The 23,266-nt window shown below is 49.7% G+C and overlaps 9 protein-coding genes across 9 annotated transcripts; 3 read left to right on the top strand and 6 right to left on the bottom strand.

Moving 5' to 3' along the window:
* Window positions 1–1,024: 1,024 nt before the first annotated feature.
* Window positions 1,025–3,390, bottom strand: SLX4 (5'-flap endonuclease; the record flags this gene model as incomplete). The annotated part of the gene is made up of 2 exons (XM_049250334.1): window positions 1,025–2,545; window positions 2,605–3,390. 2 exons carry the CDS (start codon window positions 3,388–3,390, stop codon window positions 1,025–1,027), a joined length of 2,307 nt encoding a protein of 768 aa, XP_049110694.1.
* Window positions 3,391–3,847: 457 nt separating this feature from the next.
* Window positions 3,848–5,256, bottom strand: LOZ57_001241 (uncharacterized protein; the record flags this gene model as incomplete). The annotated part of the gene is made up of 4 exons (XM_049250333.1): window positions 3,848–4,224; window positions 4,295–4,400; window positions 4,462–4,707; window positions 4,933–5,256. The coding sequence occupies 4 exons, from the start codon at window positions 5,254–5,256 to the stop codon at window positions 3,848–3,850; spliced, it is 1,053 nt and encodes a 350-aa protein (XP_049110693.1).
* Window positions 5,257–6,856: 1,600 nt separating this feature from the next.
* On the top strand, window positions 6,857–8,376 carry LOZ57_001240 (uncharacterized protein; the record flags this gene model as incomplete). Its single annotated transcript, XM_049250332.1, has 3 exons — window positions 6,857–7,774; window positions 7,852–8,262; window positions 8,317–8,376. 3 exons carry the CDS (start codon window positions 6,857–6,859, stop codon window positions 8,374–8,376), a joined length of 1,389 nt encoding a protein of 462 aa, XP_049110692.1.
* A 1,650-nt stretch (window positions 8,377–10,026) lies between these two features.
* LOZ57_001239 (uncharacterized protein) lies at window positions 10,027–12,935 on the bottom strand (the record flags this gene model as incomplete). The annotated part of the gene is made up of 2 exons (XM_049250331.1): window positions 10,027–10,371; window positions 10,425–12,935. The coding sequence occupies 2 exons, from the start codon at window positions 12,933–12,935 to the stop codon at window positions 10,027–10,029; spliced, it is 2,856 nt and encodes a 951-aa protein (XP_049110691.1).
* An 831-nt stretch (window positions 12,936–13,766) lies between these two features.
* Window positions 13,767–15,614, bottom strand: LOZ57_001238 (uncharacterized protein; the record flags this gene model as incomplete). Its single annotated transcript, XM_049250330.1, has 4 exons — window positions 13,767–14,698; window positions 14,752–15,139; window positions 15,207–15,541; window positions 15,587–15,614. 4 exons carry the CDS (start codon window positions 15,612–15,614, stop codon window positions 13,767–13,769), a joined length of 1,683 nt encoding a protein of 560 aa, XP_049110690.1.
* Window positions 15,615–16,888: 1,274 nt separating this feature from the next.
* LOZ57_001237 (uncharacterized protein) lies at window positions 16,889–17,647 on the bottom strand (the record flags this gene model as incomplete). Its single annotated transcript, XM_049250329.1, has 1 exon — window positions 16,889–17,647. The coding sequence occupies one exon, from the start codon at window positions 17,645–17,647 to the stop codon at window positions 16,889–16,891; it is 759 nt and encodes a 252-aa protein (XP_049110689.1).
* A 270-nt stretch (window positions 17,648–17,917) lies between these two features.
* LOZ57_001236 (uncharacterized protein) lies at window positions 17,918–18,559 on the bottom strand (the record flags this gene model as incomplete). Its single annotated transcript, XM_049250328.1, has 2 exons — window positions 17,918–18,081; window positions 18,139–18,559. The coding sequence occupies 2 exons, from the start codon at window positions 18,557–18,559 to the stop codon at window positions 17,918–17,920; spliced, it is 585 nt and encodes a 194-aa protein (XP_049110688.1).
* Window positions 18,560–18,851: 292 nt separating this feature from the next.
* On the top strand, window positions 18,852–19,390 carry LOZ57_001235 (uncharacterized protein; the record flags this gene model as incomplete). The annotated part of the gene is made up of 2 exons (XM_049250327.1): window positions 18,852–18,854; window positions 18,923–19,390. 2 exons carry the CDS (start codon window positions 18,852–18,854, stop codon window positions 19,388–19,390), a joined length of 471 nt encoding a protein of 156 aa, XP_049110687.1.
* Window positions 19,391–19,923: 533 nt separating this feature from the next.
* KIP3 (tubulin-dependent ATPase kip3) lies at window positions 19,924–22,931 on the top strand (the record flags this gene model as incomplete). The annotated part of the gene is made up of 2 exons (XM_049250326.1): window positions 19,924–20,123; window positions 20,189–22,931. The coding sequence occupies 2 exons, from the start codon at window positions 19,924–19,926 to the stop codon at window positions 22,929–22,931; spliced, it is 2,943 nt and encodes a 980-aa protein (XP_049110686.1).
* Between the last annotated feature and the right edge of the window lie 335 nt (window positions 22,932–23,266).

Below are 23,266 nucleotides of genomic sequence, written 5' to 3'. Positions count from 1 at the left end.
TGACACGTGATTGGGCTAATTATAGCTTATCTAATAACTTGTCTATTGAGCACTGCGCATTTCACGACAATCGCCGGTTGTTTTTTTTAAAAAAACTGGACTCTGTTTAATTGGCGTAGACACGGAACCTAGAATACCCTGAGCTACTATTAGCTACATTCTAAGATGTCTCTAATTGAAACCCTACACATATCCCACCTCCCCGAATCTCTTCCAGTGCATTTTGCATTGTATCGTGATTTAAAAAACGCATCATTCCTCCGAGAACAACTTCTGACTGGAAATTCCGACTTTGAGTATGCATTTGTAGATGCTAGTATGGTGAGAGCCACTGGGCGTATATATCCTATCATTCTATGATACCTAGCAATTTTGTCGAGGCGATTTCTATACCATCAACATCTAATCAACCATCATAGATTTTTTCCCGTAACCACATTTTGGCCGCAGTTTTCAGAGCGGTTCGGGATTATGCCAACAATCGATTAAAATCTAAAAATGTGCATTCTGAAATAGTATTTTCATTGGGGGGAAACAACAATGTATGCCCTATCTCTCTGCACATTTCCAACAGTGCTAAGATACCCAAAGATTGCAGAATCATTCCGCAGATTTGGAATATCGGAATCTACAAAATATCTGCTTGTAGTAAAGATATCTACCTCCATAGAAGTCACGTCTTCGAGCGTGTCTAAACACTTGGGGCAAGCCGTCGAGGGTACGCCTTGCCCATTCACGGATGAATCACTGCGCTCCATAAATGACAGGGCAAGAATCAAAAAAGTGTATAAGCTGGGATCGGTTGGATCTGATCCTTTTAAGCGCTTTGATGGTGGAGATGAAGGCGCAAGGGAAGTAGCAAGAAAGGACATTGACATGCTGTTGATGGGTGCGATTGCCATAAGAGGTGCGACATGATCACGACGGGATTTAATGTAGTTATGACAATACGTTACGATTATATGCCTCCGATTCATGATAAATACTCGTCAAGTAGGCAAGGTGGCAGGGCAATGTTCCTGCGTCACGATGATCTTTTCAAGGTACAGCAAATACCTTTACCCTCACACCATTCCCTCACAGCGAATACACCAACTTCTCTATCTTCCCCAATACAATTTAACCCTTCGGTGTTAAGCCAAACTGTAAAATCCTCCAGCCAAATTGGGTCATACATAAGAATCTTCTCGAGCCACGTAGGCTGCTTCACTCCGTTGATAGCGGGGATCCGGGGTTGTGCTCTAATTGCTTTCGTTATTTGCTGGTTTAGGTCTAGACTTAAAGGGTGGGTGTTGTTTAAAGAAGAATGGCTGGTTAGTGTATCATATGAATTGCTTCTGCCATATTCGATGTCGCTGCAATCGCTGTCTGGAATAACGATGACCGGTTGAGAAGGAGCCTGTCTTTGAATTTGACTTTGATTGGCATTGCTATTATTGGTACCGATTTTTTTTCGATTGGGGGAAATTCCTGTGAGTTTATCTGCTTTATGCTTTGGTACTTGTTTCTTTGGTGCTACTGTCTTGAGTGTAGCGGGTCGTTCTTGTGGGGGATCGGACACAATCCTCCCTTGAATGTTAAGAATAGAGTCAGATGCTTTCACATCACTCATAGGTAATGGAGTATGAGTTTTGTTTTGAGTTTCCCAGCATTTTTCTAGCAGTGATATCATTTTGTCTCTGTTTTTCAAGGGTCGAAACCCAAAGGCAGCTACTTTCTGCGTTAGTTCCGCAGTGGTAAATCCACGAAAGCTGGGCATTTGTTTCGAAGTTGCCGCATGAATACTTGAGTTTGTCGGATGCTGCACAATTTTCGAGCAAAATTTGCCAGTAGGCGTTTCTGGTATCTCTTGTATAACTGATTTAGCAGTCGCTGATCTCTCTTGAGGTGGTAGGCTGATGTCTTTAGCGATATTGTCGCAAGAAGCCGTTTGCGTAGAAACTCTGCAAGGCGGAAGGGTGGCCGACTTAATGAGCCTTGGGGTGTTTGAGTCGGCCATATCAACGACTTCTATATCACTGAGTTCCATATCTGGAGTTTTGCCACCAGCAGACCACAAATTTTTAGACGCCTTAAACCTAGATAAAGTAGAAATAGAGCCAGTACTAGACTCAGATAAACGCATATCTTGCTTGCAATTTTTTATATAAGAGGCTTCATCTGGAGAACTTCGCTCGAGCTGACTAGATGTTCCAAAGACGAACACCTGGTCTTCCAACGATTTCAAGGCATCCACGGCTGGAGCAACCTTGAAAATAGAATTATCGATTTTCTTTTTGCCCTTGGTTCTTTTCACCCGGGGCTTAGTCGCTCTCGATTCATGGTTAGAGCATTTAACCAATGGGTCAGGTGGGTTGACAGGCAAGAACTCGGGATTTCTCGAAGACGGAAGGGAATTATAACGTTCATACGAAGCCGTGGAGAGTGATGTAATAGTAGTAGATGTAGGTTTGCGGGCTCGCTTCGGTTTTATGCTTTTCTCTTTCAGAGCGCATTGCCCGCTGTCAGCCTCCAAGGGGAGTGTAGTTGAAAGGGCTGGAAAGAGCTGAAGAGTAGCTGAGTGAGTAGACTAATACATAATTCGAGACATATTTCATTTCTTACCTCCAGTTGCCTTTTTTTAGTGGGGTTAATTTCCGAAGATTCGCTGTTCGTATTGGAAGTAGAGCCCGGAATAAAGCCATATCCAGATAGAAGCGATGTGAATGGCCGGTTATTTTTAGAGCATGAATCTGGGGTAGATGACACAGAGTCAAGAGTTAGATCAACAGTAAGAACTGCTGTATTCTTGACTGGTGTCCAGCCGCATCGTCTTTTTATAGCGGCTTGGGAGTCGAACTGGTCATCATCGCATGGCGCTTTAGTCAAGTTTGAGTCATCGCATAATGTTGGCACACCATCGTCAGGCAGTGTATGCAAACCTTTGACTGGTTTGGATATTCTCGTAGCCAGTGGTTTTGTGGCATGACCTATGAGAGTCTTGTTCACAGATTTATCACCGCTTTTCGTCTTCTGGGAGCCACTCTTTCTTTTTGGCTTCTTCTCACTTGAATGTAAATGATCCGCAGCCTTCCCAAGTATCTCTTTATACGATTTGCCTCCTATTTTCTCTATGTTCCTCTGTGTTCGGGATGATTTCAAGGGTAAGTTTTCTCGCCCGGGACTGGTATTCAGCGCACTGCGTCTAATCGGCGTGTCGCAACTTGATGCATCATCATTAGCGTTACAGGTTTTGGTGCCTATAGGATCCTTTAATATTGATTTTAAAATTGATGATGGAGATTGTAGCAAAGGCGACGAAGGGACGACGATCGGGGTCGTAGAGGAGGCAAAAATGCGACCCGGAGAAGGCGACCGAGTTCGACTGCGGATTAATCCTGGGTTTGTCATGTCTAGAGGAATATTATCAGAATAATCCAGCTGCTCTCTTACCCAAACATGATGACGGCCATTGTTTCTATCGGGTCACTCAGATCGATGAAGTCGTTTATGAATGCTTGGCGTATATTGATGTCATCCTAATTTTGGCAAGCATTGTTGTCGCCATAGCAACGACCACGACCACGGAGTACGGAGTATGTACGGAGTAGTTATAAATTGATTTGGGACTGCAGGTAAAAAGAACTACCTTCTAAAGACAAAATTCTATGTTCTGTACAATAAGAATGAGAGACAGACAATAAAAATTCCGACACAAAAATTCTATCGGTGAATGCAACGCAAATCCAATCGAGAATACCACCCAGGCTCTCCCTTTAATATTCTATAAAGAGCAGGTGGTATTTTCTGTCCCTGCACTCGTGTGGCAAAATAAAAACTTTTGATAAAATGTAGTCTTGAACCGACGTTAAGGAGATTTGTCTTCGTCGAAAGGACTGGACTCTTTCGTAGGCATTTTTTCAGCTTCCTGCCGTGGGCGGTTAGATGCTCTAGACGATGCTGGCTGAGTCTGACTTGGAAGTCCCATATATGGGGCATTCTGCGCTGTATTTTGAAATGGTAGATGATTTCTAGCATTGGTATTTGAAGAATATCCTTGAGAAACTGTGCGTCTCATTGAAGGCGCCCCAGATTCGAAAGGGTTCCCGTTTGCATACATGGGCGTCGAGTTGTTCATAAAGGGGTCCTGTGGAAGTGGAGCAGGAAATGGCTGAGCATTTAATGCTTGCTGTGGCCAGTTTCCTAAGCGAGCACGATCATTTCCCCTTCTGGGTAGAGACGAAGCTGTGAAGGTTGTTAGTAGTGTATTCAACGCTTTCTTGAGCCAAATGGTACGGCGGGTTTGGTGACTTACGGCGTTGAGATTGATAAGGATTTCTAGTTAGATTTTGTGAGGGTACATTTTGTCCTGAAAGGTAAGGACCTAAACCTTGCATCGAAGAGTATCCTGTTGAATTAGGCTAAAAGATAACGCTAAATCAGCACATAACCCCTTGAGTAATTTTGTTTTGAGAAATTTACCATTCCGAATTGACCTTGGGGCGGTCTTTGAGGCATGGCACCAGTTAATGCCTGGCGTAAACGCGCGTTTTCTTGTCGAAGCAGCTGGTTCTCGCGGCGAAGGTTTTGGTTTTCTTCGCGAACTCGTTCCAACTCCCCGCGAATGCTAGACACTCGAGATATCGGATCGGTCTGAGTGCAATTTGAATTGCTTGCACTGCAGTTTGCACAGCCTGTCGGATTAGAGTCGCACTTCATTTTACGAGCCTAAATGGTTCTACATATTAGCATCTTAGAGGTTCAGCGGAAACACTAAGCTCTTGGTACAACATGATATTCCTCGGACTGGGGTAGTTTCGCATTTGCCAGAATCTAGAATAGATCCTTTTCTTGGGAATGTTCTAACTCACTGAAGGAAAGAAGGGGTAAAGAGATCTGTTGCAAAATAAAAGGTAGATGAACCGCTTTAAGGAGGAGTAAAAAAGGTCATACCTTGCAGCGATCGCATGCCTGGCCGGTTCGATTTGTTCCCGCCATCTGGCCCTGTACCAAAGCAGAATAATTTGGTTCTGGGCTGTTTTTACCACGTCGTACCTTTTTAGTGGAAGACGTGTTAGTATTGCCAGAAGTAGCTGGCGCCTTTTTAGAGGAAGTTCTTTGTTTTTGTTTTTCTTCCTCTTCTAGTGGTGGAATAGAGGAGAATTCCTCGGATTCCTGCTGTGCACCTTCGAGATTAAATAACGACTCCCAGTCGTCCATATGGTCGTCGTTTGGAGGAGGAGATTCTGAAGCACTGCGTTTGTTTTTTGAAGGCATATTTATATGGGCAGTGAAGAGTATTAGTGGTAGAGGGAAAAAGTAGAGTTAGAATTAGGAAGGAGCTTCTGATATTGTGATAGATGGAGAATTTGAAGCTTTGCAATGCCTTCTGCTTGGCTGATTGCTAAGAATGGCAAGATGTTATTAAGTTAAATGTTGAAAGAGTTTAGAAGAGGAGTTCAGAACTGATATAAGTAAAATTCTGTCCTGTTATAATATTTTTATATTGTGTGCACTGGAATGTGAGACACGTGAGAGTATTGTGCGAAAGCTCACGGAGCTTCCCACTGGGAAACTGATTAGCGTATTGCTTAGTGCAAAAGAAATGTCAGAGCTGTCAGTTGCATCACTCATCCAATGCCTTATATTAGATATTTCTTTCATGGCCTTTGTAGGCACAAGAAAGCTATTGTTAAGGTGAATATGACATGCTGAAAGATGGCCATGGCTGTTTGTGCCCTCCTTGCAGAATTATTGCCTTCCAGGTAGGAAAATTAATAGTTGAAAGGTAAGGAAGCAAAAGGTATTGCTTTGAGGGTTTATATATGCTGACGTCCCATATGTGACAGAATATACTGGGTGAATATTTTCGTCCCTGCTTTCACTGCATGCACTCATTGTTCACAATGAGACGCAAGGTGAGCATAGAAAAACAATGACAAGTGATAGAAGAACCAAACAATGAAGTGAGCCTACATATGGGCAGAGTGAGGTCAAGCCTCACCCCTAGTGAAGGGGATTCGACCAGGCCCGCCTTAGGTGCTCCCCGTGGATGCAAGATTAGCGCAGCGAGAGCATGGCATAGCTGCACCAGGAGATATTTGATATTTGCCCTGCAGCCGATCAGATTTTTCTCTGGGATAGCTAGAGAGAGCCGACGTTGGGCTTCCCAAAGTGAAAGAATATGATATGTGTGGTAAGAGGCCATCGTCTCATCCTCAGACATGTCACCGGGCTAAGTGACAGCGGGTATCAATGTTTTGATTTTAAATTATCATTCTGTGCGTTTTGGCCAGGTATGGTTCCTGAACTTTGAGAAATTTGTTGAGTGGAATGTTCACGGGTCCAAGGACATTCCGCTCTCAGCGAGGCGGACGTTTACACTATGTAAACACTTACATCGAGCAAATAATATCATGGCAATATAGATAGGAGTTCAAAGGGGTCAATATTCGCTCTCAGGCAAAATGCCTTTAATCTCAAAGGAGGATTTGCGGCGAAACTTCGCGTTGGATGTTGACCATTGACGTTGAGGTGCAAACAGGACAAACACGCCCTCTCGGCTCCAGCAAGGCATTCTAGGGGTCGTACATAGTAGGCGAGCCTGACTTGAAGATGGCCTTTGTTTTCGCAAGTTTCCTTCACCATAGAGTTGGTCAATTTAGGCAATGATACTGTGTGCAATGCTCTCGCTATTCCGATCCTAACTCAGTCCTTGCCTTGAGATTGGAGTCACAATTCGAAGCCTGCGACATTCTGTGTTGAGCAATCGCCTTTTTTCTAGAGGCCTACGGCATTTATCCCCAAACAAACGATAGGTAGGCATTTTATACACATACCTCCGCTGCTTGTTTAGAAGTACCAGCCTTGCTTCAACATGATGGACATGGACTGGGACGACATTGCCTTGGAGCGGTTTGAGGCGCAAAAGCGGGAATGGATACTGCTTTTACGCGCGTCTGCCGATGGCCTGTTAAAACTCATATGTCCATTACGAGGACATGAGATTATGAAAGTCATCACTGTTACTGGTGGCTCCTTCAATTGTGGTATTCGTGTACGTTTCGAGGACAACAAGCCGGACTGGTTTGTGCGATTTCCCATGGCTGGTAGCTCCATGTTTCGGGATGAGAAAACTCGCAATGAAGTCGCAGTTATGCAATATATCGAGAAGAATACCAAAATTCCTATTCCACGTATAGTAGCTTACGGCATGAGCCACGAAAACCCTTCTGGACTTGGCCCGTTTATCATCATGGAATGGGTAGATGGCAAGAAAATGTCAGAAATTCTCTGTGGCAGCGTCTCTGAGGAGAGAGGACGAAAAATAGACCCAGAAATCGACATTTCTGTGCTGAAAACACTCTACGGGCGCATGGCGGACATACTGCTAGAGCTTTGGGACCATGATTTTGAAGCCATCGGTGGACTTCATAGGGAAGACATGGGTGACTCTACAAATTGGAAAGTTAAGCACCGTCCACTGACGCTAGAAATGAATGAACTGCTGCGGTGTACCGGTATTTCTGGAAAATCATTTCCAAAAGGGCCCTTTCACACCACTGCAGATTATATATTGGATCTTGCAAACCAACAGTTTGACCATCTCTCAGAACAACGAAATTCTGTGTGGAACTCACAGGACTGTCGAGAAAAATATACCTGTCGCCATTTGTTTCGGGCATTAATTCCCTACTTCCTGTCGAAACACAGAGCTGATAACAGAGGACCTTTTAAGCTATTCGGCGACGACTTGTGCCCTGGTAATGTTTTAGTGAACGAAGAAACGCTAGAGGTGACTGCGGTCATTGACTGGGAGTTTCTGTGTTTGCTGCATGCCCCCCTTGGTGGCTTCTACTAAGGAAACCTGAGAACTGGTCAGGAACTACAGAAAATTTTGTTGAGGAATACACTCCTCGACTGAACCTGTTCCTCGAGGCAATGAAAGAGCGTGAAACTGCCAGAGGCGGCAAAAATGAACCCGGAGCTGTGCTCTTATCTTCGAGAATGCAGTCGTCAATGGCCGATCGGTCCTTTTGGTTTGTGCATGCTATTCGTAAGACCCTAAATTTGGATAACCTGTATTGGTCAAATCTTGATGTTCACTACTACGGTCCTCGAGCTTCGATAGCAGAGAGGGTATATAGGTCCACAACAATGACACCTATGCGCCATGATCGTGAGGCGTTTACTCGTCGTAAAATGGACGATCTTCGCCAGTATCTTTTAGAAAGAGGAGAAAAGCAAATAGAATACGATGAAGTAGAAGATTATTTAAAAGTCGTGAGTGTACAATCCGTTGTTGCGCATTAAGTCCGACTGGCTGATATCTTTCAGAAGGAAATGCAATTACCAATTAGACCGCGAGAAACTAAAGATATATCCCCAGAATGCTAGGATTTTTCTTGGTCTACCATGGCTAGCGGACCGTTAGTACTGGACATAGCAACGGCCATACTCCATAACCCTTAAAAGGAATTTACCGTGCCACATCAAGCCTGTGAAATGAAGTGAAGATTTCATGACCCTACAAGACCCGATGAAGTAGGTTAATCGGTGTAATTCTAAGGCCCAAATTTGATATCTGGAGGCATAAACATCTCCGATGGTTACTGGATACCTTTCCCCAAGATGAAACCCATCGAGGCGCTCCTCTTCAAGCACTTCAGGTTCAGGGGGAATTTTGACACCTTCTGCTCAAAATGGCAAAGCTGGCAAAGGGGCGTCCTGTAGGCAGAATTCTTAGGGCATGAATAGCCTTCCCAGGTGTTATCCCTAATCAAGCAGAGAGGGAAAATGGGGTTTTACGGACTGCAGAGATTTAGATTTGAGGTCACCCCAGCTAGAGAAGAAGGTCCTTAAACCCAAAGTTGGCTTTTGATATGTAGTAGGTTATTTCACTCGACGGCGATAGCTTAATAGTTAAAGCGGTCTACTTCTGACATCTTGAATACACAAATATTTCTCCTCTAGATTTCCAAGATCTAAATTTTCTGATATTCAAATCCTTCAGACCTGCATTTTTAGAGGCACCAGATCTCCTTACAGTAGTAGCCATACTCGCTCCGTACAGTCATTCAACACGATTCTTGTCCACAAAGAGCCGACTTTCGTAAGGTTCAGTAGTTAGCTAGCTTACGGAGTACTAGCATACAAAAAAAGATGTATCAAAAAACATACAACAGCCGGGATTCGCTGGTGGTCACCCACCCAACTACTAGCCGGCCGGCAAGTGGCTTAAGTACGGCTGAGCGGACGGGAAGCCCTGTATTCCACTTCCTGTGGTCGTATGTGACAGTTGCATAAAGGCTACAGTACTTATTCGCCATATTTTTCTTTCTGAAGTCGCGCGCAATGTGCAAATTGTCAATTATGCCGAGCAAGATAGTTAGTTACACAAAGTTGGCCGATATCAGCCCGTAGAAAAAGGGGGTATCGCGAGAGAGAGAAGAAGTCAACAAAGTAGAAAAACGAGAAACACGTTCGACTTGCATCCAAGTAAAACTTGGCTTCACTGTCCATTTAAGATACATGCATTGATACAAAGTACTCGCGCAAGAAACCTCAAGACCCAAGCCCAACCGCATCAACTCTTTCCTTCCTCCCCTACCGCCGCCAACGCACAAAAACACTTCTTTTTCTAACCCAACACCAAATGGGAAGATTGTAGAAAAGAATGGAAATTGACACACAAATATGAAAAAAAAAAAAAAAAAAGCGAACAAAATAGCAACAAAAACGTACATGGGGGTATGCCAAACCATCTAGTCCAAAGATAGAGGGAAATTTTCAAAGTTACGAGCGCGGTACAAAAACTTTGGGGAAAAAGGGAGGACAGCAGGACAGGAAGTATTGAGGATATGGCAAGGGGGAAAATGTTGGTGTGTTCGAGGTTTAATGGTCATCTCAGTCATCGCACTCATGGGGACAAGAATGCTGCAGGAAAAAAACAAAAAAAAGGCAGCTTATGCGCATATTTCCCTGCAGCGGGACTGTTCGGCAGGGCACTGATAAGCTTGTTGGCAGCACCCCCCGCAACAGCAGCTGTTATCGGTCAGCCTTGCCGCCATGCGCGACGGTCACGAAGCGCACGCGATCGCTGTACTTGCGGCTGCAGCCGAACTCCAGCCAAGGGGTGAGGTTCTTGCACTGACTGACGTCGAAGACGGCCAGCATGCTGCAGTGCTCGATGACGGACTCGACGCCGGTGCCGGTGACGCGCACGCAGCCGCGCACCGACAGCTCGCGCAGCAGCAGCAGGTGCAGGCCGATGGAGCGCAGCGAGGCGTCCGACACCGCCGAGCCGCAGAAGGATAGGTTGAGGTGCGTGAGCTGCGGGCAGCCGAGCGCGAGCACTTCGGTGGCGGTGTCGGAGAGTGCGCAGCAGAAGGACTGGAGAGAAGTTGGTTAGCTTTTTTAGGGCCTATAGAGTCAAGGGAATTTACCAGGTCCAGTTCCTGGAGCCCCTTGGCGGCGTTGGTGAGATAGACAATGGCATTATCCGTCAAGTATGTGCAGTCCGCCAGGCAAAGTTTTCTTAGCCTGACAAACTGCACATTGCCCCAGTACTGAAATCCTTGATCAGTAATCGTCGTGCAGCGGGTGAGATCGGCTTCTTCGAGGCGTGAGGCGGCATGGGCCGCGATATGGTGCATGGAACGATCGGTAACGTGTTTGCAATAGGATAATGTCAGCTTTTTCAGGTCCGGACAGCCATATACGGCGCCCGCAGGGGTCTGGATGGGTGTTTGCATGGGGTTCTTCTGTGCGGCTTTCCCATTGGGCTGCTGTTGTTGTTGTTGTTGTTGTTGTTGTGGTGGTGGTGGTTGCTGCTGGGCACCGGGCACCAGCCAGCCGACGATTCGCGCCAGCAGCGTATCGCTGACTTTCCTGCAATTGCTGAGATCGATCTCGCGCAAATCCTTCGACCTGTTGGTCATATCAAGAATGGCGGGCGCCGTCACATCCCACACACTCTTCATCCGGAGCACGCGGAGATTGTATCCACAAGTATTCGCCAGAGCGTTGAATCCTTCGTCCGTGATATGAAAGCAGTTGTTGATATCGACCACGCGCGGCCTTTCCCCAACAAAGGGGCAAATGAGATCTGTGATTATTTCGTCTGTGACCTTGCGGTTATATATGCTGAGGTCCAGGAACTGCAGCAGCCGTGGAGACGTTGTGATGAGGTTCGACCAGTGACGCGAAACGGCGCGCAGGCGGAGGAGGTGATGGAGGTCCATATATTGAAGAATCGAGAGTAATATATCATCCGTGAAGACGCCACGCGTCTTCCCAAAGCTGGGGCGGAAGAGCGGCTGGGACATGTCAAAGGACGACGGCGAGGGGAAGACAGGGGCTTGTTTGGAGGGCGAGAGGCTGCGCGGAGAGCGGGACAGGGCCCCTGATGACGATGATAGTGGGCTCTCCTGGTCTCCGGGGGGCCCATCTTCGGACACAATGGGCGCCAGAGACCCACGACGCGACCTCGAGCGCATGTTGTCCAGGTCCACACTGAGATACGGGTCCGGGTCCGTGGGCCGCAGCACCGGCACGTCCTCGAGGCGGCGGGGCTTGTGAAAGGTGTCCAGATCACTCTCGGTGAAGGTCAGGAGGGGCATGGACTGGCGGCGCGTGGTCGGCAGCGCGGGCATCTCCGCGGCGGCGGGCGCTGCCGGCGGCACGTCTTCCATGATGACATCGCCGCCCGACACGGCCTCCAGACGCTGCTTCGCGGTGGTCTCGACCTGGGTCTTGATATCGCCCGGGCAGCGCGCCCAGAACTCCGCGAGCACCTCGCCGCTGATCATCAGGCACTCGACGGCCGTCACGGACCGCACGGTCGCTGTGCGGCGGGGGGCCAGGGACAGACTGACGACCTCGCCAAAGTACTGGCCCTGCCGCAGCCGCGCCTTGACTTCGACGCGGCGCCGGCTCTCTGCGTCGGCTCCGCGACGCGCAGCGCCCGGCGGGTCAGGCTTCTCGTTCAGCACCTCGACCTCCCCGCGAACGATGAAATAGATCTCGCGGCCTTGCGAGTCTTGCCGGATGATGTCAGTGAAGGGTGGGTAGGTGCGTGGCTGCGCGTTCAGGCCGAGGAAGTGGAGGATATCAGGGGGTAGGTGGGAGAACAGCGGCAGCTCGCGCAGCAGCATCCGGACGTTCACCAGGCCATTCGCCAGGGCGCTCGACGTGGACGCATTCTCCGTCAAGCTAGGGCTGGGAGATTTCCGCCTCTTACTATTTATATCGAAGCGGCGGTCGTCATCGACGGTCAAGTCGCCGGTGAAGGACTCACGCAGGCGTTTGGAGCCACGGCGCTCGATGGCGAGACGGTCCTGGCGGATGGGCAGCGGCACGGCCTGGGTCTTTTTCTTCTCCAAAATCTGCAGGCGCTCCTCGGCCTCTTCTCGGATGGCGCGCTCGACGTCGGGGAAGCGGGGGAGGACGCTCTTCAGGTCCTCCTTGGTGAGCACGACCAGCAGGCAGCGCGTGCGGGCGATGATGGTGGCGGTGCGCGGGCGGTCCATCAGGATGCCGATTTCGCCAAAGAAGGCGCCGGGCTTGAGCTCGGCATACACGCTCTCGCCGTCGCGCGAGGTGACGGCGACGGCGCCGCGGACGAGCCAGTACATGGCCTTGGCCTCGTCGCCCTCGGTCAGGATATAGTCATTGGGCGAGTTGAGCTGCGGGCGCAGGTGCAGGCCGATTTCAGCCAGGAAGGACTCCGGGGTGGACTGGAAGAGGGGAAAGGAGCGGATGCGATCGATCAGGTCCAAGGGCATGCCCCGGATCTGCGAGACGGCCAGCGGCGACGGGCGGATGGGGCGTGCCGGGTTTGTTTCGGAGTTGAAGGTCCTGATGAGCGACATAGGATCGGTGGAGGTGGTGCCGGGCGCGGCGAGCTTGCCGGCAGCGGCGGGAGCAGCGCTGCTCCCTCTGCTGAGACGGCGCATCATTCCCGGCATGCCAGACGCAGCAGCAGCAGCAACAGGAGGAGGAGGGGGGAGGAGGGGAGGGTTAGGCGGCGGGCATGGCGACGGGCGAGTGACGGGAGGACAGGCGAGCAGCGGTCACGGCATCAGCGACGGGGGCGGGCAGCAGGCGGGCAGGCAGGGGCATCGGAGGACCAGGCGACGGCTCGAAGCTGCACAGGTGGTGGACGGGCGAGTGCGTGAGAGTGAGAGTGAGGAGTCGGGATAGTCGCTGGTGTAGTTAGGCGTGGAGGTCCCCACCTGAGGTCAACGCGGCAGTCGAGCGCCGGACGGTTTGCACCGTTGCACTCTAACTAGTTAATTAGCGCGGCCGGGAGCCAAAGTTGGGGCCGGCCGACGATGAAACAACCAGAGCAGGCAGGGCACAGAGCACGGCACGCGGGGATATCTGTGAGGGTGTAGGCGTCGGCGCTGTCAACGCTTATGTATGTGCGAGGGGCGCGGAAGCGACCGCGATCAGGGCCAGCAGCGGCAGAGTTAACTAACTGCTAACTAGCGAATGCACTGCGACGCGACTAAACTACGGCGTCGGCCCAAGCTCTGGCGGATCGGCGAGCAGCAACAGGTGGTGGTGGGTTAGCTGGAGGCCGGAGTAGTGAACTAACCACATAGCTGACCGTGAAGCACCGCCATCGATCGAGGCGGCGCTTAAGGCGTCGGAGCGTGTTCTAGCGAGCTTCCACGGAATCCGGGGCACAGTACCCGTGACCTGTAGACCTATCACATGATTACACTAGTAATACAGTACATGAAATTAAAATGATGGGTAATCTTTTTGATACACTTATATTCTCAATCCACAAATGGTAAGGCTTTGAGCCATTCCTCCCGCTCCGTCTCATTCCTAGCCTCACGGCTTAAAAATCTCTCAATGCCCTCAGTTAGCTGTCTCTTTGAAATCTCGTAATCCTCATTGCTGACCCTACCATCCCAATGTTTGAAACATCCAGTTTCGTTAACAAACTCGATCATAAGCTCCACGCCTTGAGCCCATAGCCCCTCGTCATATTCTTGCTGCTCTACTTCGGCGGCTGAGAACCGCAACGGGAACGGAACCAACGGCAAATCATCCGAGTCCTTTCCAACGATCCTTGGCCATTCTGCCTCGACATCCCTTAACAAGCTGTTGAGACACGGTTCGTAGTCCGTCAGTGTCAAGCCTGGTACAACGCTAACCTGGTGACGGAGAGTACCTTGGCCCTGTATGGCCTGGAAGGCTGGATTATTGACCTGACAGGATAGGGCTAAATAAAGATTATGTAGAGTCTGGGCTTGGTGCAACTCCTTCGCTTTCAGTTGTTCGTCCAGAGTCATAGAATCAATGTTAGGAGGAAGGCTAACTAGCCCAAGTTGGCCGGGGTCCGGGCCATTGTAATCGAGAAACCCGGGGCGAGTGACTTGCATGAAAAGCGGACAGGCACTTATAGATTGCCAATCAATTATGCCTCGGATTTGGGTTGGGTCTTCAGGATCAATAAAGATGTTTTGCAGATGCAAATCCCCGTGCCATAAAACCGATGCATGAGTCGCCTGGTTTTCCGGCAAGATATAGGGTGCGACCTTTAGGTAATTTTGTAGTGCTGAAAGTTTTTTAGATGGAGTTGGCTGGTATTGCCTTGGCCCATAGAAAAGCCCTTCTGGCATTACTGTGTATCTCAAGCCTGCATCCACGCAGGCAGCTTCTCTATAGGCAATGGCTGCCAGGTACTCCGTAGGTGTGGACCCTAGGCACTGGAATTCAGTATAAAAATTGTCAGAAGAGGGAAGCTAGTCTTACATGGTCCACGATCAATATCTAGTTTCCCTTTCCCAAAATCAAAGAATGAACGATGATTAGTTGGCCCAACCCCGAACTCTGTATTATGTACCTGTTTTCCGGTTCCATCGATATACAGTGGCGTGCCGCTATCGGATGAAGGTAGATCGTGCTTGTAGTATAGAGCTCCAAGTTTTGTGAATTTTGTTGAAGCAAGTGTCTTTTCAATATCCACAGCCTGCTTAACAATCTGAGCTTTTTGTTTCCCTTTCATATTTCCCCACGCATCACTTAGCATCATGCCAGCCTGCTTTTCCATGATAATGTACTCTGCTCCAACAGGATTATCAGGCGCTCTGGAGCTCCACGCATAGACTTTGGGAACCGGGAGATGAAGAATATTCCTCAACTAAACCCATTAGGATAGATATACCTTATATATCGGGAAGGGGAGGGAAGAAGAGAAAGAGCAGTACAAAATCCATAGTCGCAACTTCACTGGCGGTGGTAAAATGCGGCCGTCCGGCATTGGGGTTTGGCAGTTTTGCAATGACCTCACGGCCATCATTCATAGTAAGCAGGAACACCTTGTTGTATTGTCCTTCGGAAATTTTGATGACTTGGACACACGATTGTGATCCAGTGGCAGCAGCAGCAAGTTCCAAGAGCTTTTTTAAGTCGAATTCAACGAAACGGGCCGCAAGCTGCCGTTGCTCGCCCCATAGCCATCGGCCAGAGGTAAATCGATTAAGAGCGTCTAAATCTTGCTTCGAATCTACGGAGCGACAAGCAGGAGGGTGAGCATAAGGAGCTGGATAATTTTGGATATGATGTGGAGCCTGTTGATTTCACATACCGATGAGGTCTCTGGGGGTTTGGTCCATAGTGAAAGCGCTGAAACTGAAGTATCGCCCTATAGCCCAGCTAGAACGAGAAAAAAAGATATCTCGAACAGGTTGTTCGTGGCAATTCTACGGATGCCCCCCATGACGCGGTATATCGGCAGGAGGGTTGTTTATTGAATTATCCTGAGATTCAGATCCTCACGTCTACGATGTTCGCTTGCCTCATAACCTCACCTTCACCATATATGTAATGATATTCAATGTAAAGTGCTCAATGGTACAAGGTGCCTCTTCAAACAGTAAAAGTAAATGTACGTCATGAGATATTAATAAACGATAGAATACTAGTACTCCGTATGCAATCTACGTTGCTTGTCGGCGAGGACGTGTTTTTTCATTCCTATGGACACAGCAACTACCTAGTTAATATGTAACTAACACACTGACTACTCACGCGCCAGCCGCCGCTGCTCGTCGCCCGCGCCCGGCGCGTTGGCGCCCACGCCCTCCAGCCCGCTGCCCTCGTGCTTGCGGTGCCGCGCGCCGTCGTGCCGCCGCTCCGCCGACGACTCGCCGTCCAGCGCCCGCCCCAGCCCCCGGTTCACGTCCGCCGACGTGGCCCCCTGCAGCGTCGACGCCGCCGTCGCCGGTGCAGCCGCGCCCATGTCTTGGCTGCGTGGGTGCGCCGCGAAGGTTCGCTGCGGCGGCGCGGTGCCGGCCGGTTGTGTCGCCGCTGCGAACGCCGGCGCGTGGTCTGCCGGCGTCGCCTTGACTCCCGGCTTGTGCTGCAATAAGGGCCTCGGTCAGCTCAGGCAAGCCTTCTTGGGCCTTCGTGGGGAGCTACGACGCGTGACGACTCACCGTGGGTGGCTGCGGGTGCGCTGGCTTGTAGGGCTGTGGGTGGAATTGGCCGTGCTCGGACATTGTGGCGGGTTCTAGTGATTGCGAAGGAGTCTGCGAAATGGTAGCTAGATGGCACAAGGGTGGATGTTTATTTTCAATGTGGCATCCCACTCTTCCCACCTATTTATCTGCCGTTGTCTGTCACCTACACAGCAGTGACGTCAACCCATCGAAGAGTGACCTCACCTCAGCCACCGGTGGCCAACAAGCAGCTCCTCGGGTACTCCTACCATGGTTGTGTTAGTCAGTTCATTCCATAGGCAGGGTCTACTTGGCGGAAAAACAGTTTCGTTTCCATGGAGTACAAATACACTACTTATCTATACAAATACATGGACCCCGAGCCAATTTGAGAACGAGGTCAAATAGGGGAGTAGAGTTCATCCATTCCAGTCCACACCAGACCACACTCACTGCACTAGAACCCTATGCATATGAAAAAGACGCCGGAGGGCACCCTCGACGCCGGGCGGCAAATGCCATGGATCCAGCCACACATCACCCCTGAAATCTAGGAGAATGCCGTGTTCCCTAGTCCAACGCGTCACCAATCCGTAGCAGCAATCGAGGCTTTCAGCGATGGCCCCGATCATTTCCGTCGACAAGTAGAACCGATGATTTACGCGGCCGCGCAGCCCGTTCACCGAAAGGACGCGCCGTGCAAGGATGGCTTGCATGTCCTCCACGAATACCGGGAGTGCGTGCACAACGATGATCCGTCCCGGCGTGTCATAGAGCCGGGCATAGTTTTGCCCCGCTGCCATCGCGCTGACGTACAGAATGGCTTCTGAAGGCGCGATTAACGAGGAAGTAGAGGATTCGGAGTCAGAGTCGGACGTTGGAGGGCGTACGACGTGACGCACAGCCGCCAGCTGAAGGTCGGCGGAAGTGCTGTCTTCGTGGTCATAGGCGCCATCAGTATCAAAAGGGTTGGATCTAGCAGAATGCCCCGGTCGTGGTCTTCGATTACGATTCGGCCGTGGGTTGGGAAGAGGAGGATCATCAAGGAAGTCATTGTTTGGCGGGATCTCGGGACCGCGTTGAGTTGAGGTGTCTTGCGTTGGAATGTTGGCCGAGGAGGGGCCAGCATCATTGCTGGAGCTAGCATGGCCTTGGGGAGGCAACTTAGAGTATCGTGGCGGAGAATCGCTGGATTTGTTTTTAGGCATCTTGAATGATAATGCTAGTTGTTATCGAATTCAGTTGGAGATTTTGGAACGTCTGTCCGTGTCGATCGCGGCTCGTGGTGCAATGTGTAAATGTAAGGGAAACCTATCAGTCAAGATAGTTGTCCACAGCGCCTATCTTTTATATGTCACGGATTCGCACGTTCTAAGCGTGACTTGCTATTGAGCGAGAGCAGCGACATGACAGCTGGCATGTTATTTCAAGTGCAGTCACCCAAAGTGATGCATTCACTTCCTTCGCATCGAAGGCAACTAGACCGCTTCACTTGTCGAGTCCTTTCCTTTATATATCCAAGCAATGTATCCTGGTTTCCTTCCTTGTCCCAGTGCGAGAAGATCCTGACCTAAACCGTATACCAGACTGAACTTTAAACCCAGCTTTGATATTCGTGCAGCGGTATAAACGTCGTGTCGAGCTATGTCTCATATCATTAGTCACCGAAAATGAATTAAAAATTGCTTAAGAACCATACCGATCAAGCTGTAAATCCCAGAAAACGTCAGACCAGCCGTCACCGTAGAAAGAAAATCTCGATTTCCCGGACGGGCCTGGTCAACGATATTTTCCAGCAGACTGAACCCCAACACCCCCACGCTCAGTTTGGTCCCTAGCTTGACTCCTTCTTTCAGCCCTCCGAGCATCGAAACATAATTCTTGCTCTTGTGATATTGATACCACCCACTCGGGTCCGTCGGAAAGCGGTGTGCGTTCTCAGCACGGAATCGAAGCGCGCTCTTCTGGCTGCCATGAGAAGCTCCCAGAGCAACACCTGTACCGAAAGCAACAAGGGCAGCCAATGCGCCGGAGCGGCCGAGTTTAACGGGCACATCGGGCGGTGCTTGTTCCACGCTCGACTCTGAATGCGACTCCGCATCTTGGTCCGATGGCTCCATTGTTAGTCGTCCGATGTGGAGGCTGGCCTCAGTCCACCGAGAAATTATTCCATGTAAAATTAGCGAAAGAATCTGGATACAGAGAGGTGATAGTGGGGGGTAGGAGACCAACTGTCCCCATAGTCTTGACCATTGTTGGGTCGTTTGACGAGAGCTTTTATAAAATCCTAAAATACCTTGTTTGCTTTGTTTGCTCAAAACCATCATCGCGCTAAACTCGGCTTGCTACACCTGGAGGGCATGTCATCAAATGGACTAAACAACGCCAAACGATATCGTTCAGGAACTGAACATGGTATGAAATACCATCACCTAGCTTGCCATTCTTAAGTCCAGTAGCGTTCTTCTGACTATGGTGTATAGGCGGATTCGAAGCCCGGCCCGTTTCGCTGGACGCTACGATTCAAAAACCATAACATCACAATCCTTCTACTCATCTCACCAGCTGAGCCTTTTGAAAATGTGAAAAGTAAGCTACTAGACGCTCTACGCGTTCGTGGTATTCAGGAAATCAATGGAGTTCAAGTTCCGGAGAGTGCATCTGAGGTCGAACTCGGTATTCCCTTGGACAGAAATAATCTAGAGAAAGGCTGGGTTCGGTTAAAATCTGCCGCCGAGCAGAAGGAAGAGAAGCAGGATCCTTCTTCTGCGGCGAAGAAGAATATTGTTGTGGACGACACTCCACAAGGTGCGAATCTTCGTGACTCTCAAGCCGTCGCCTTCAGATTTCGCGCGGCGAACAACGAAGGAGACGCTGCTGGTGGGGCAGAAATGGACGTTAATGATGAAGCATGGGACGTCGTCGTTCCAACTTTTGAAGATGATGAATAGGAGGGGGGAAATATCTCTATGAGATCACATTGAATGCAGATACTGGGTTAAAGTTATGATGAACCTACTGAGGGTCAACAAAGTACTTCTTCACGTTACGCTCGATATGGTGATTGTGATCTGAGGCTTTACTTCCCTACATTTTCGTTCTGCGAGGAAGAGAGATCTAGCTAGACATTGATATCCTCCAAGCTAGGCAGTGATCGGTTAATGCCACATACAACGACTTAATGACCGCGCAAAGGTACTTACTAATCGTGCTGCCCTGGCAACCGGCGTCGGATAAATAATCGAGCGCAGCGTCAACAGCCGTTTTGTGTACCTCATCAAACTCTGGTGGGAACAAGGAGAGCGCTGCGATAGCATACCAGAGTTCTCTCTTTCCGCGAGCTTAGTAAATTTAATATTTGTTCTCCTCTACTTATGGTCTATTTTATTTGATTTGCTTGTCTATTTGGAGCTCGTATCCCCGCTCCTTTTAGCCTATAACCCGCCCTACCAACGTAATTGTTTACACCTTCCGCTGCACCGGTATGGCTGCCGCTGGGGGCGCATCCTCGATTTCGGTTACGGTCAGAGTGAGGCCATTTACAATTCGCGAAGCGGCCCAGCTCACGAAATGCGAGGATGGGCCTTTGTTTCTCGGCGATGGCTCCCTGGCTGGCGTGTCGACTCCGAAGCTGCAACAAAAGGGGATCCGGTCCGTGATCAAGGTGGTGGACAACAAATGCTTGTATGTGCTTACAGTTTAGCTATCGGGCTATATTGCAGATGTAACTAACATACAATTTATGTCAGGGTGTTCGACCCCCCAGAGGACAATCCCGTCCATAGGTTCTCACGGAGCGTTGTACCTAATGGGAAGCGCGTCAAGGACCAGACGTTCATGTTCGATCGTGTATTCGACGAGAATACCACACAAGGAGAGGTCTATGAGGCATCGACACGCAACCTTCTCGACAGTGTTTTGGACGGCTATAATGCTACGGTGTTTGCGTATGGGGCAACCGGATGCGGAAAGACTCATACGATCACCGGAACCGCGCAACAGCCAGGAATCATATTCTTAACAATGCAAGAATTGTTCGAACGCATTTCAGAACGCTCCCATGAAAAAGTCACAGAAGTGTCCCTATCTTATCTTGAAATCTACAACGAAACCATTCGCGACTTGCTTGTCAGCGGAGGAAACAAGGCTGGGCTCATGCTCCGAGAAGATGCGAAACAATCGGTATCTGTCGCGGGGCTGTCAAGCCATCACCCGCAAAATGTCCAGGAAGTAATGGATATGATCATGCGGGGCAACGAATGTCGGACCATGTCTCCGACGGATGCAAACGCAACATCCTCGCGATCCCATGCGGTGCTACAAATCAACCTTGCCCAGAAGGATCGCAACGCCGATATCAACGAACCACACACGATGGCAACATTGAGCATTATCGACCTTGCTGGAAGTGAACGAGCTAGTGCGACGAAGAACAGGGGAGAGAGATTAATCGAAGGAGCGAACATTAACAAGTCATTGCTCGCATTGGGCAGTTGTATCAACGCCCTCTGTGACCCTCGAAAACGAAATCATGTCCCATATCGAAATTCAAAACTCACGCGACTGCTGAAATTTTCCCTTGGAGGGAACTGCAAAACTGTCATGATCGTTTGTGTGAGCCCGTCGAGTCAGCATTTTGACGAGACGCAGAACACCCTCCGATATGCGAATCGGGCGAAAAATATCCAGACCAAAGTTACTAGAAACGTATACAACGTTAATCGTCATGTGAAGGATTTCTTGGTGAAAATTGACGAGCAAATGGCTCTAATCAACGAACTAAAGCAACAGCAAAAGGATTACGAAACTGTTGCGTTTGCGAAGTTCAAGAAGCAGACAGAGAAAAGGGAAGCAATTGCACGAGAGGGTATCTCGCGGCTGCGCAGTGCGTATGAACATGCTGCCTCTGAAAGACAAGAAAGCGTCAACAACATGTTGCGCCTGAAGCATGTTGGTCGTCGGATCGCGATACTATCTTCGTGGATCGCCGCTTTTGATGGTGTCTGCGCCAACAGGGATGGTAAAAGTGGGTTGGGAAACCTACAAGCAGTGCGCAAGACCGCCCAAGGCATCCTTCTGGAGTTGGAAGGGAGCCGCCAACACTATCACCAAAGGATCGCTAAGTGCAACTGGGACCGGGCCCTAAACTCGGCTTTAGAAAATAGTATCCGACAGCTAAAAGAGATCGAGTCGGGTGATACTATGGAGGTCGGGAACCTGAAACGTGAAGTCGAGCTTCTGAGGTTCCAGGCGGAGAGAGATGTTTTGAATGCAGTTTCAGAGCAGGAGAAAGCAGGGGAAATGGAGACAGTCCAGATGTTGCTGCAAGCCAATTTTGAAACCATTGCCGCAATTGAGGAGATCACACACCTCAGCGAAGACGAAGCTATTGAAATTGGCAAAGGAATCCTGGGCAAGCTCCTACAGACCTGCACGACCACGACATCACACGTAGTCAAACCCGATGGAAGTCCAATCCGCCTTGCGCCCATACCAACTCCAAGGATAGGCAGTCCTAAAAAGCGAAAGAAGTTCAGCATCGGTGGAACAGTCGTCCTTCCTCGACCAGCACGTCTTTCTTTGATACCGACCACCCAATCACCCAACAAAGGCTCTCCACGAAGACGAAAATTAGGTGCGCCAAAGAAAGTCGTCGCGTTTACGCCGGTGAAGACTGAGAAATCATCCAAAAGAAGCGTTCGGTGGAAAGACGATGTCGAGGATGGAGCACTGGCAGAATTTGAAAAAACTCCTCAGAGACCTCAGGAATCCCCAGAAGCCCCGTCATCGTGCGAGCCAACCTTGCCGCCCGCACCGACAATTACGTCTGCCCTCCCTGTTCCAACGGCGGCCGGCTCCAGGGAATCGTCGCCAATTCCAGCTCCTCCCGAACTAAACGCCATCCACGTTAAGAACAACAGCCGATTCAAAGCCGGGTTCTTGTCGAAGAGAACCAATGGCTCTCCAGTCCCTGCATCTCTCCCTAGACTTCCTTCCTCGGATAGTGAAAACTCTCCACTGCGGTCTATTGAGGCGAGCAGCTTTCTCAACCGGCAATCGCTTGATCGAACAAGCATCAACAGCCAGTCACCGGAGAATGGCGAATGGAAGCCGGACAAGCTTGAAGCAATGCGCATCAATTCGGCCATGCGACGTATTTCTGGAAACCATGCTGCCACCCTGCCACGAGTTCGTCGCCGCAGTCGCAGTCGCAGCCCTCCAGTGATATCGCCTAGCCCTACCCACAATGAGAACACGATGTTTACTGCATCGCAAGCAAGGCGTATGGTGAAGAGCGAGAAAGATCAGGATTTACGGCTGAACGTTCTGAGCCCTCGAACGCTTCCGGTGACGAAGAATCCAGGGCAGCGGCGAGTCACCTCCGTCGATCTTAAACCACGAGAGAGTATGCGATTCAGTGGAACTGCTATTCCTGCTGGTGGAAGTTTGCGAGGGAGTCCGCGAGGGACAGCAAATGGTATATATCGATAACACTCTATGTTAGCTGGTTGTTTTTTTGTTTTTATGGGTACCGGGTGCATTCTCCTTTCAGGGAAAGGAAGTTCGGTTGGGAATTTGCAATTGCGATATTTTGCTGCTGCGCGAGTAATATGAACATTTTTCTCTTCTTCTACATGTATTCTGCTGTATAGTTCTTCTGTCCAGAAAACAGTTGAGCCCGTTTGATTACAAACCGCCTACTCCGTTCGGAACTCCGTCCCCTGGAGCTGGCTTTACATATCCGCCACATCTGTTAGTAATAGGACCGGTCAAAACCACCGACCGTCCCGCGTCGAAGAGTAGGCATTGGTTTCCTTCGGTGTAGT

The sequence above is a fragment of the Ophidiomyces ophidiicola genome, assembly GCF_022830035.1.
Source record: "Ophidiomyces ophidiicola strain CBS 122913 chromosome Unknown scaffold_3, whole genome shotgun sequence".
Lineage (NCBI taxonomy): Eukaryota > Fungi > Ascomycota > Eurotiomycetes > Onygenales > Onygenaceae > Ophidiomyces > Ophidiomyces ophidiicola.
This window is presented reverse-complemented; position numbering and strand designations above follow the sequence as displayed.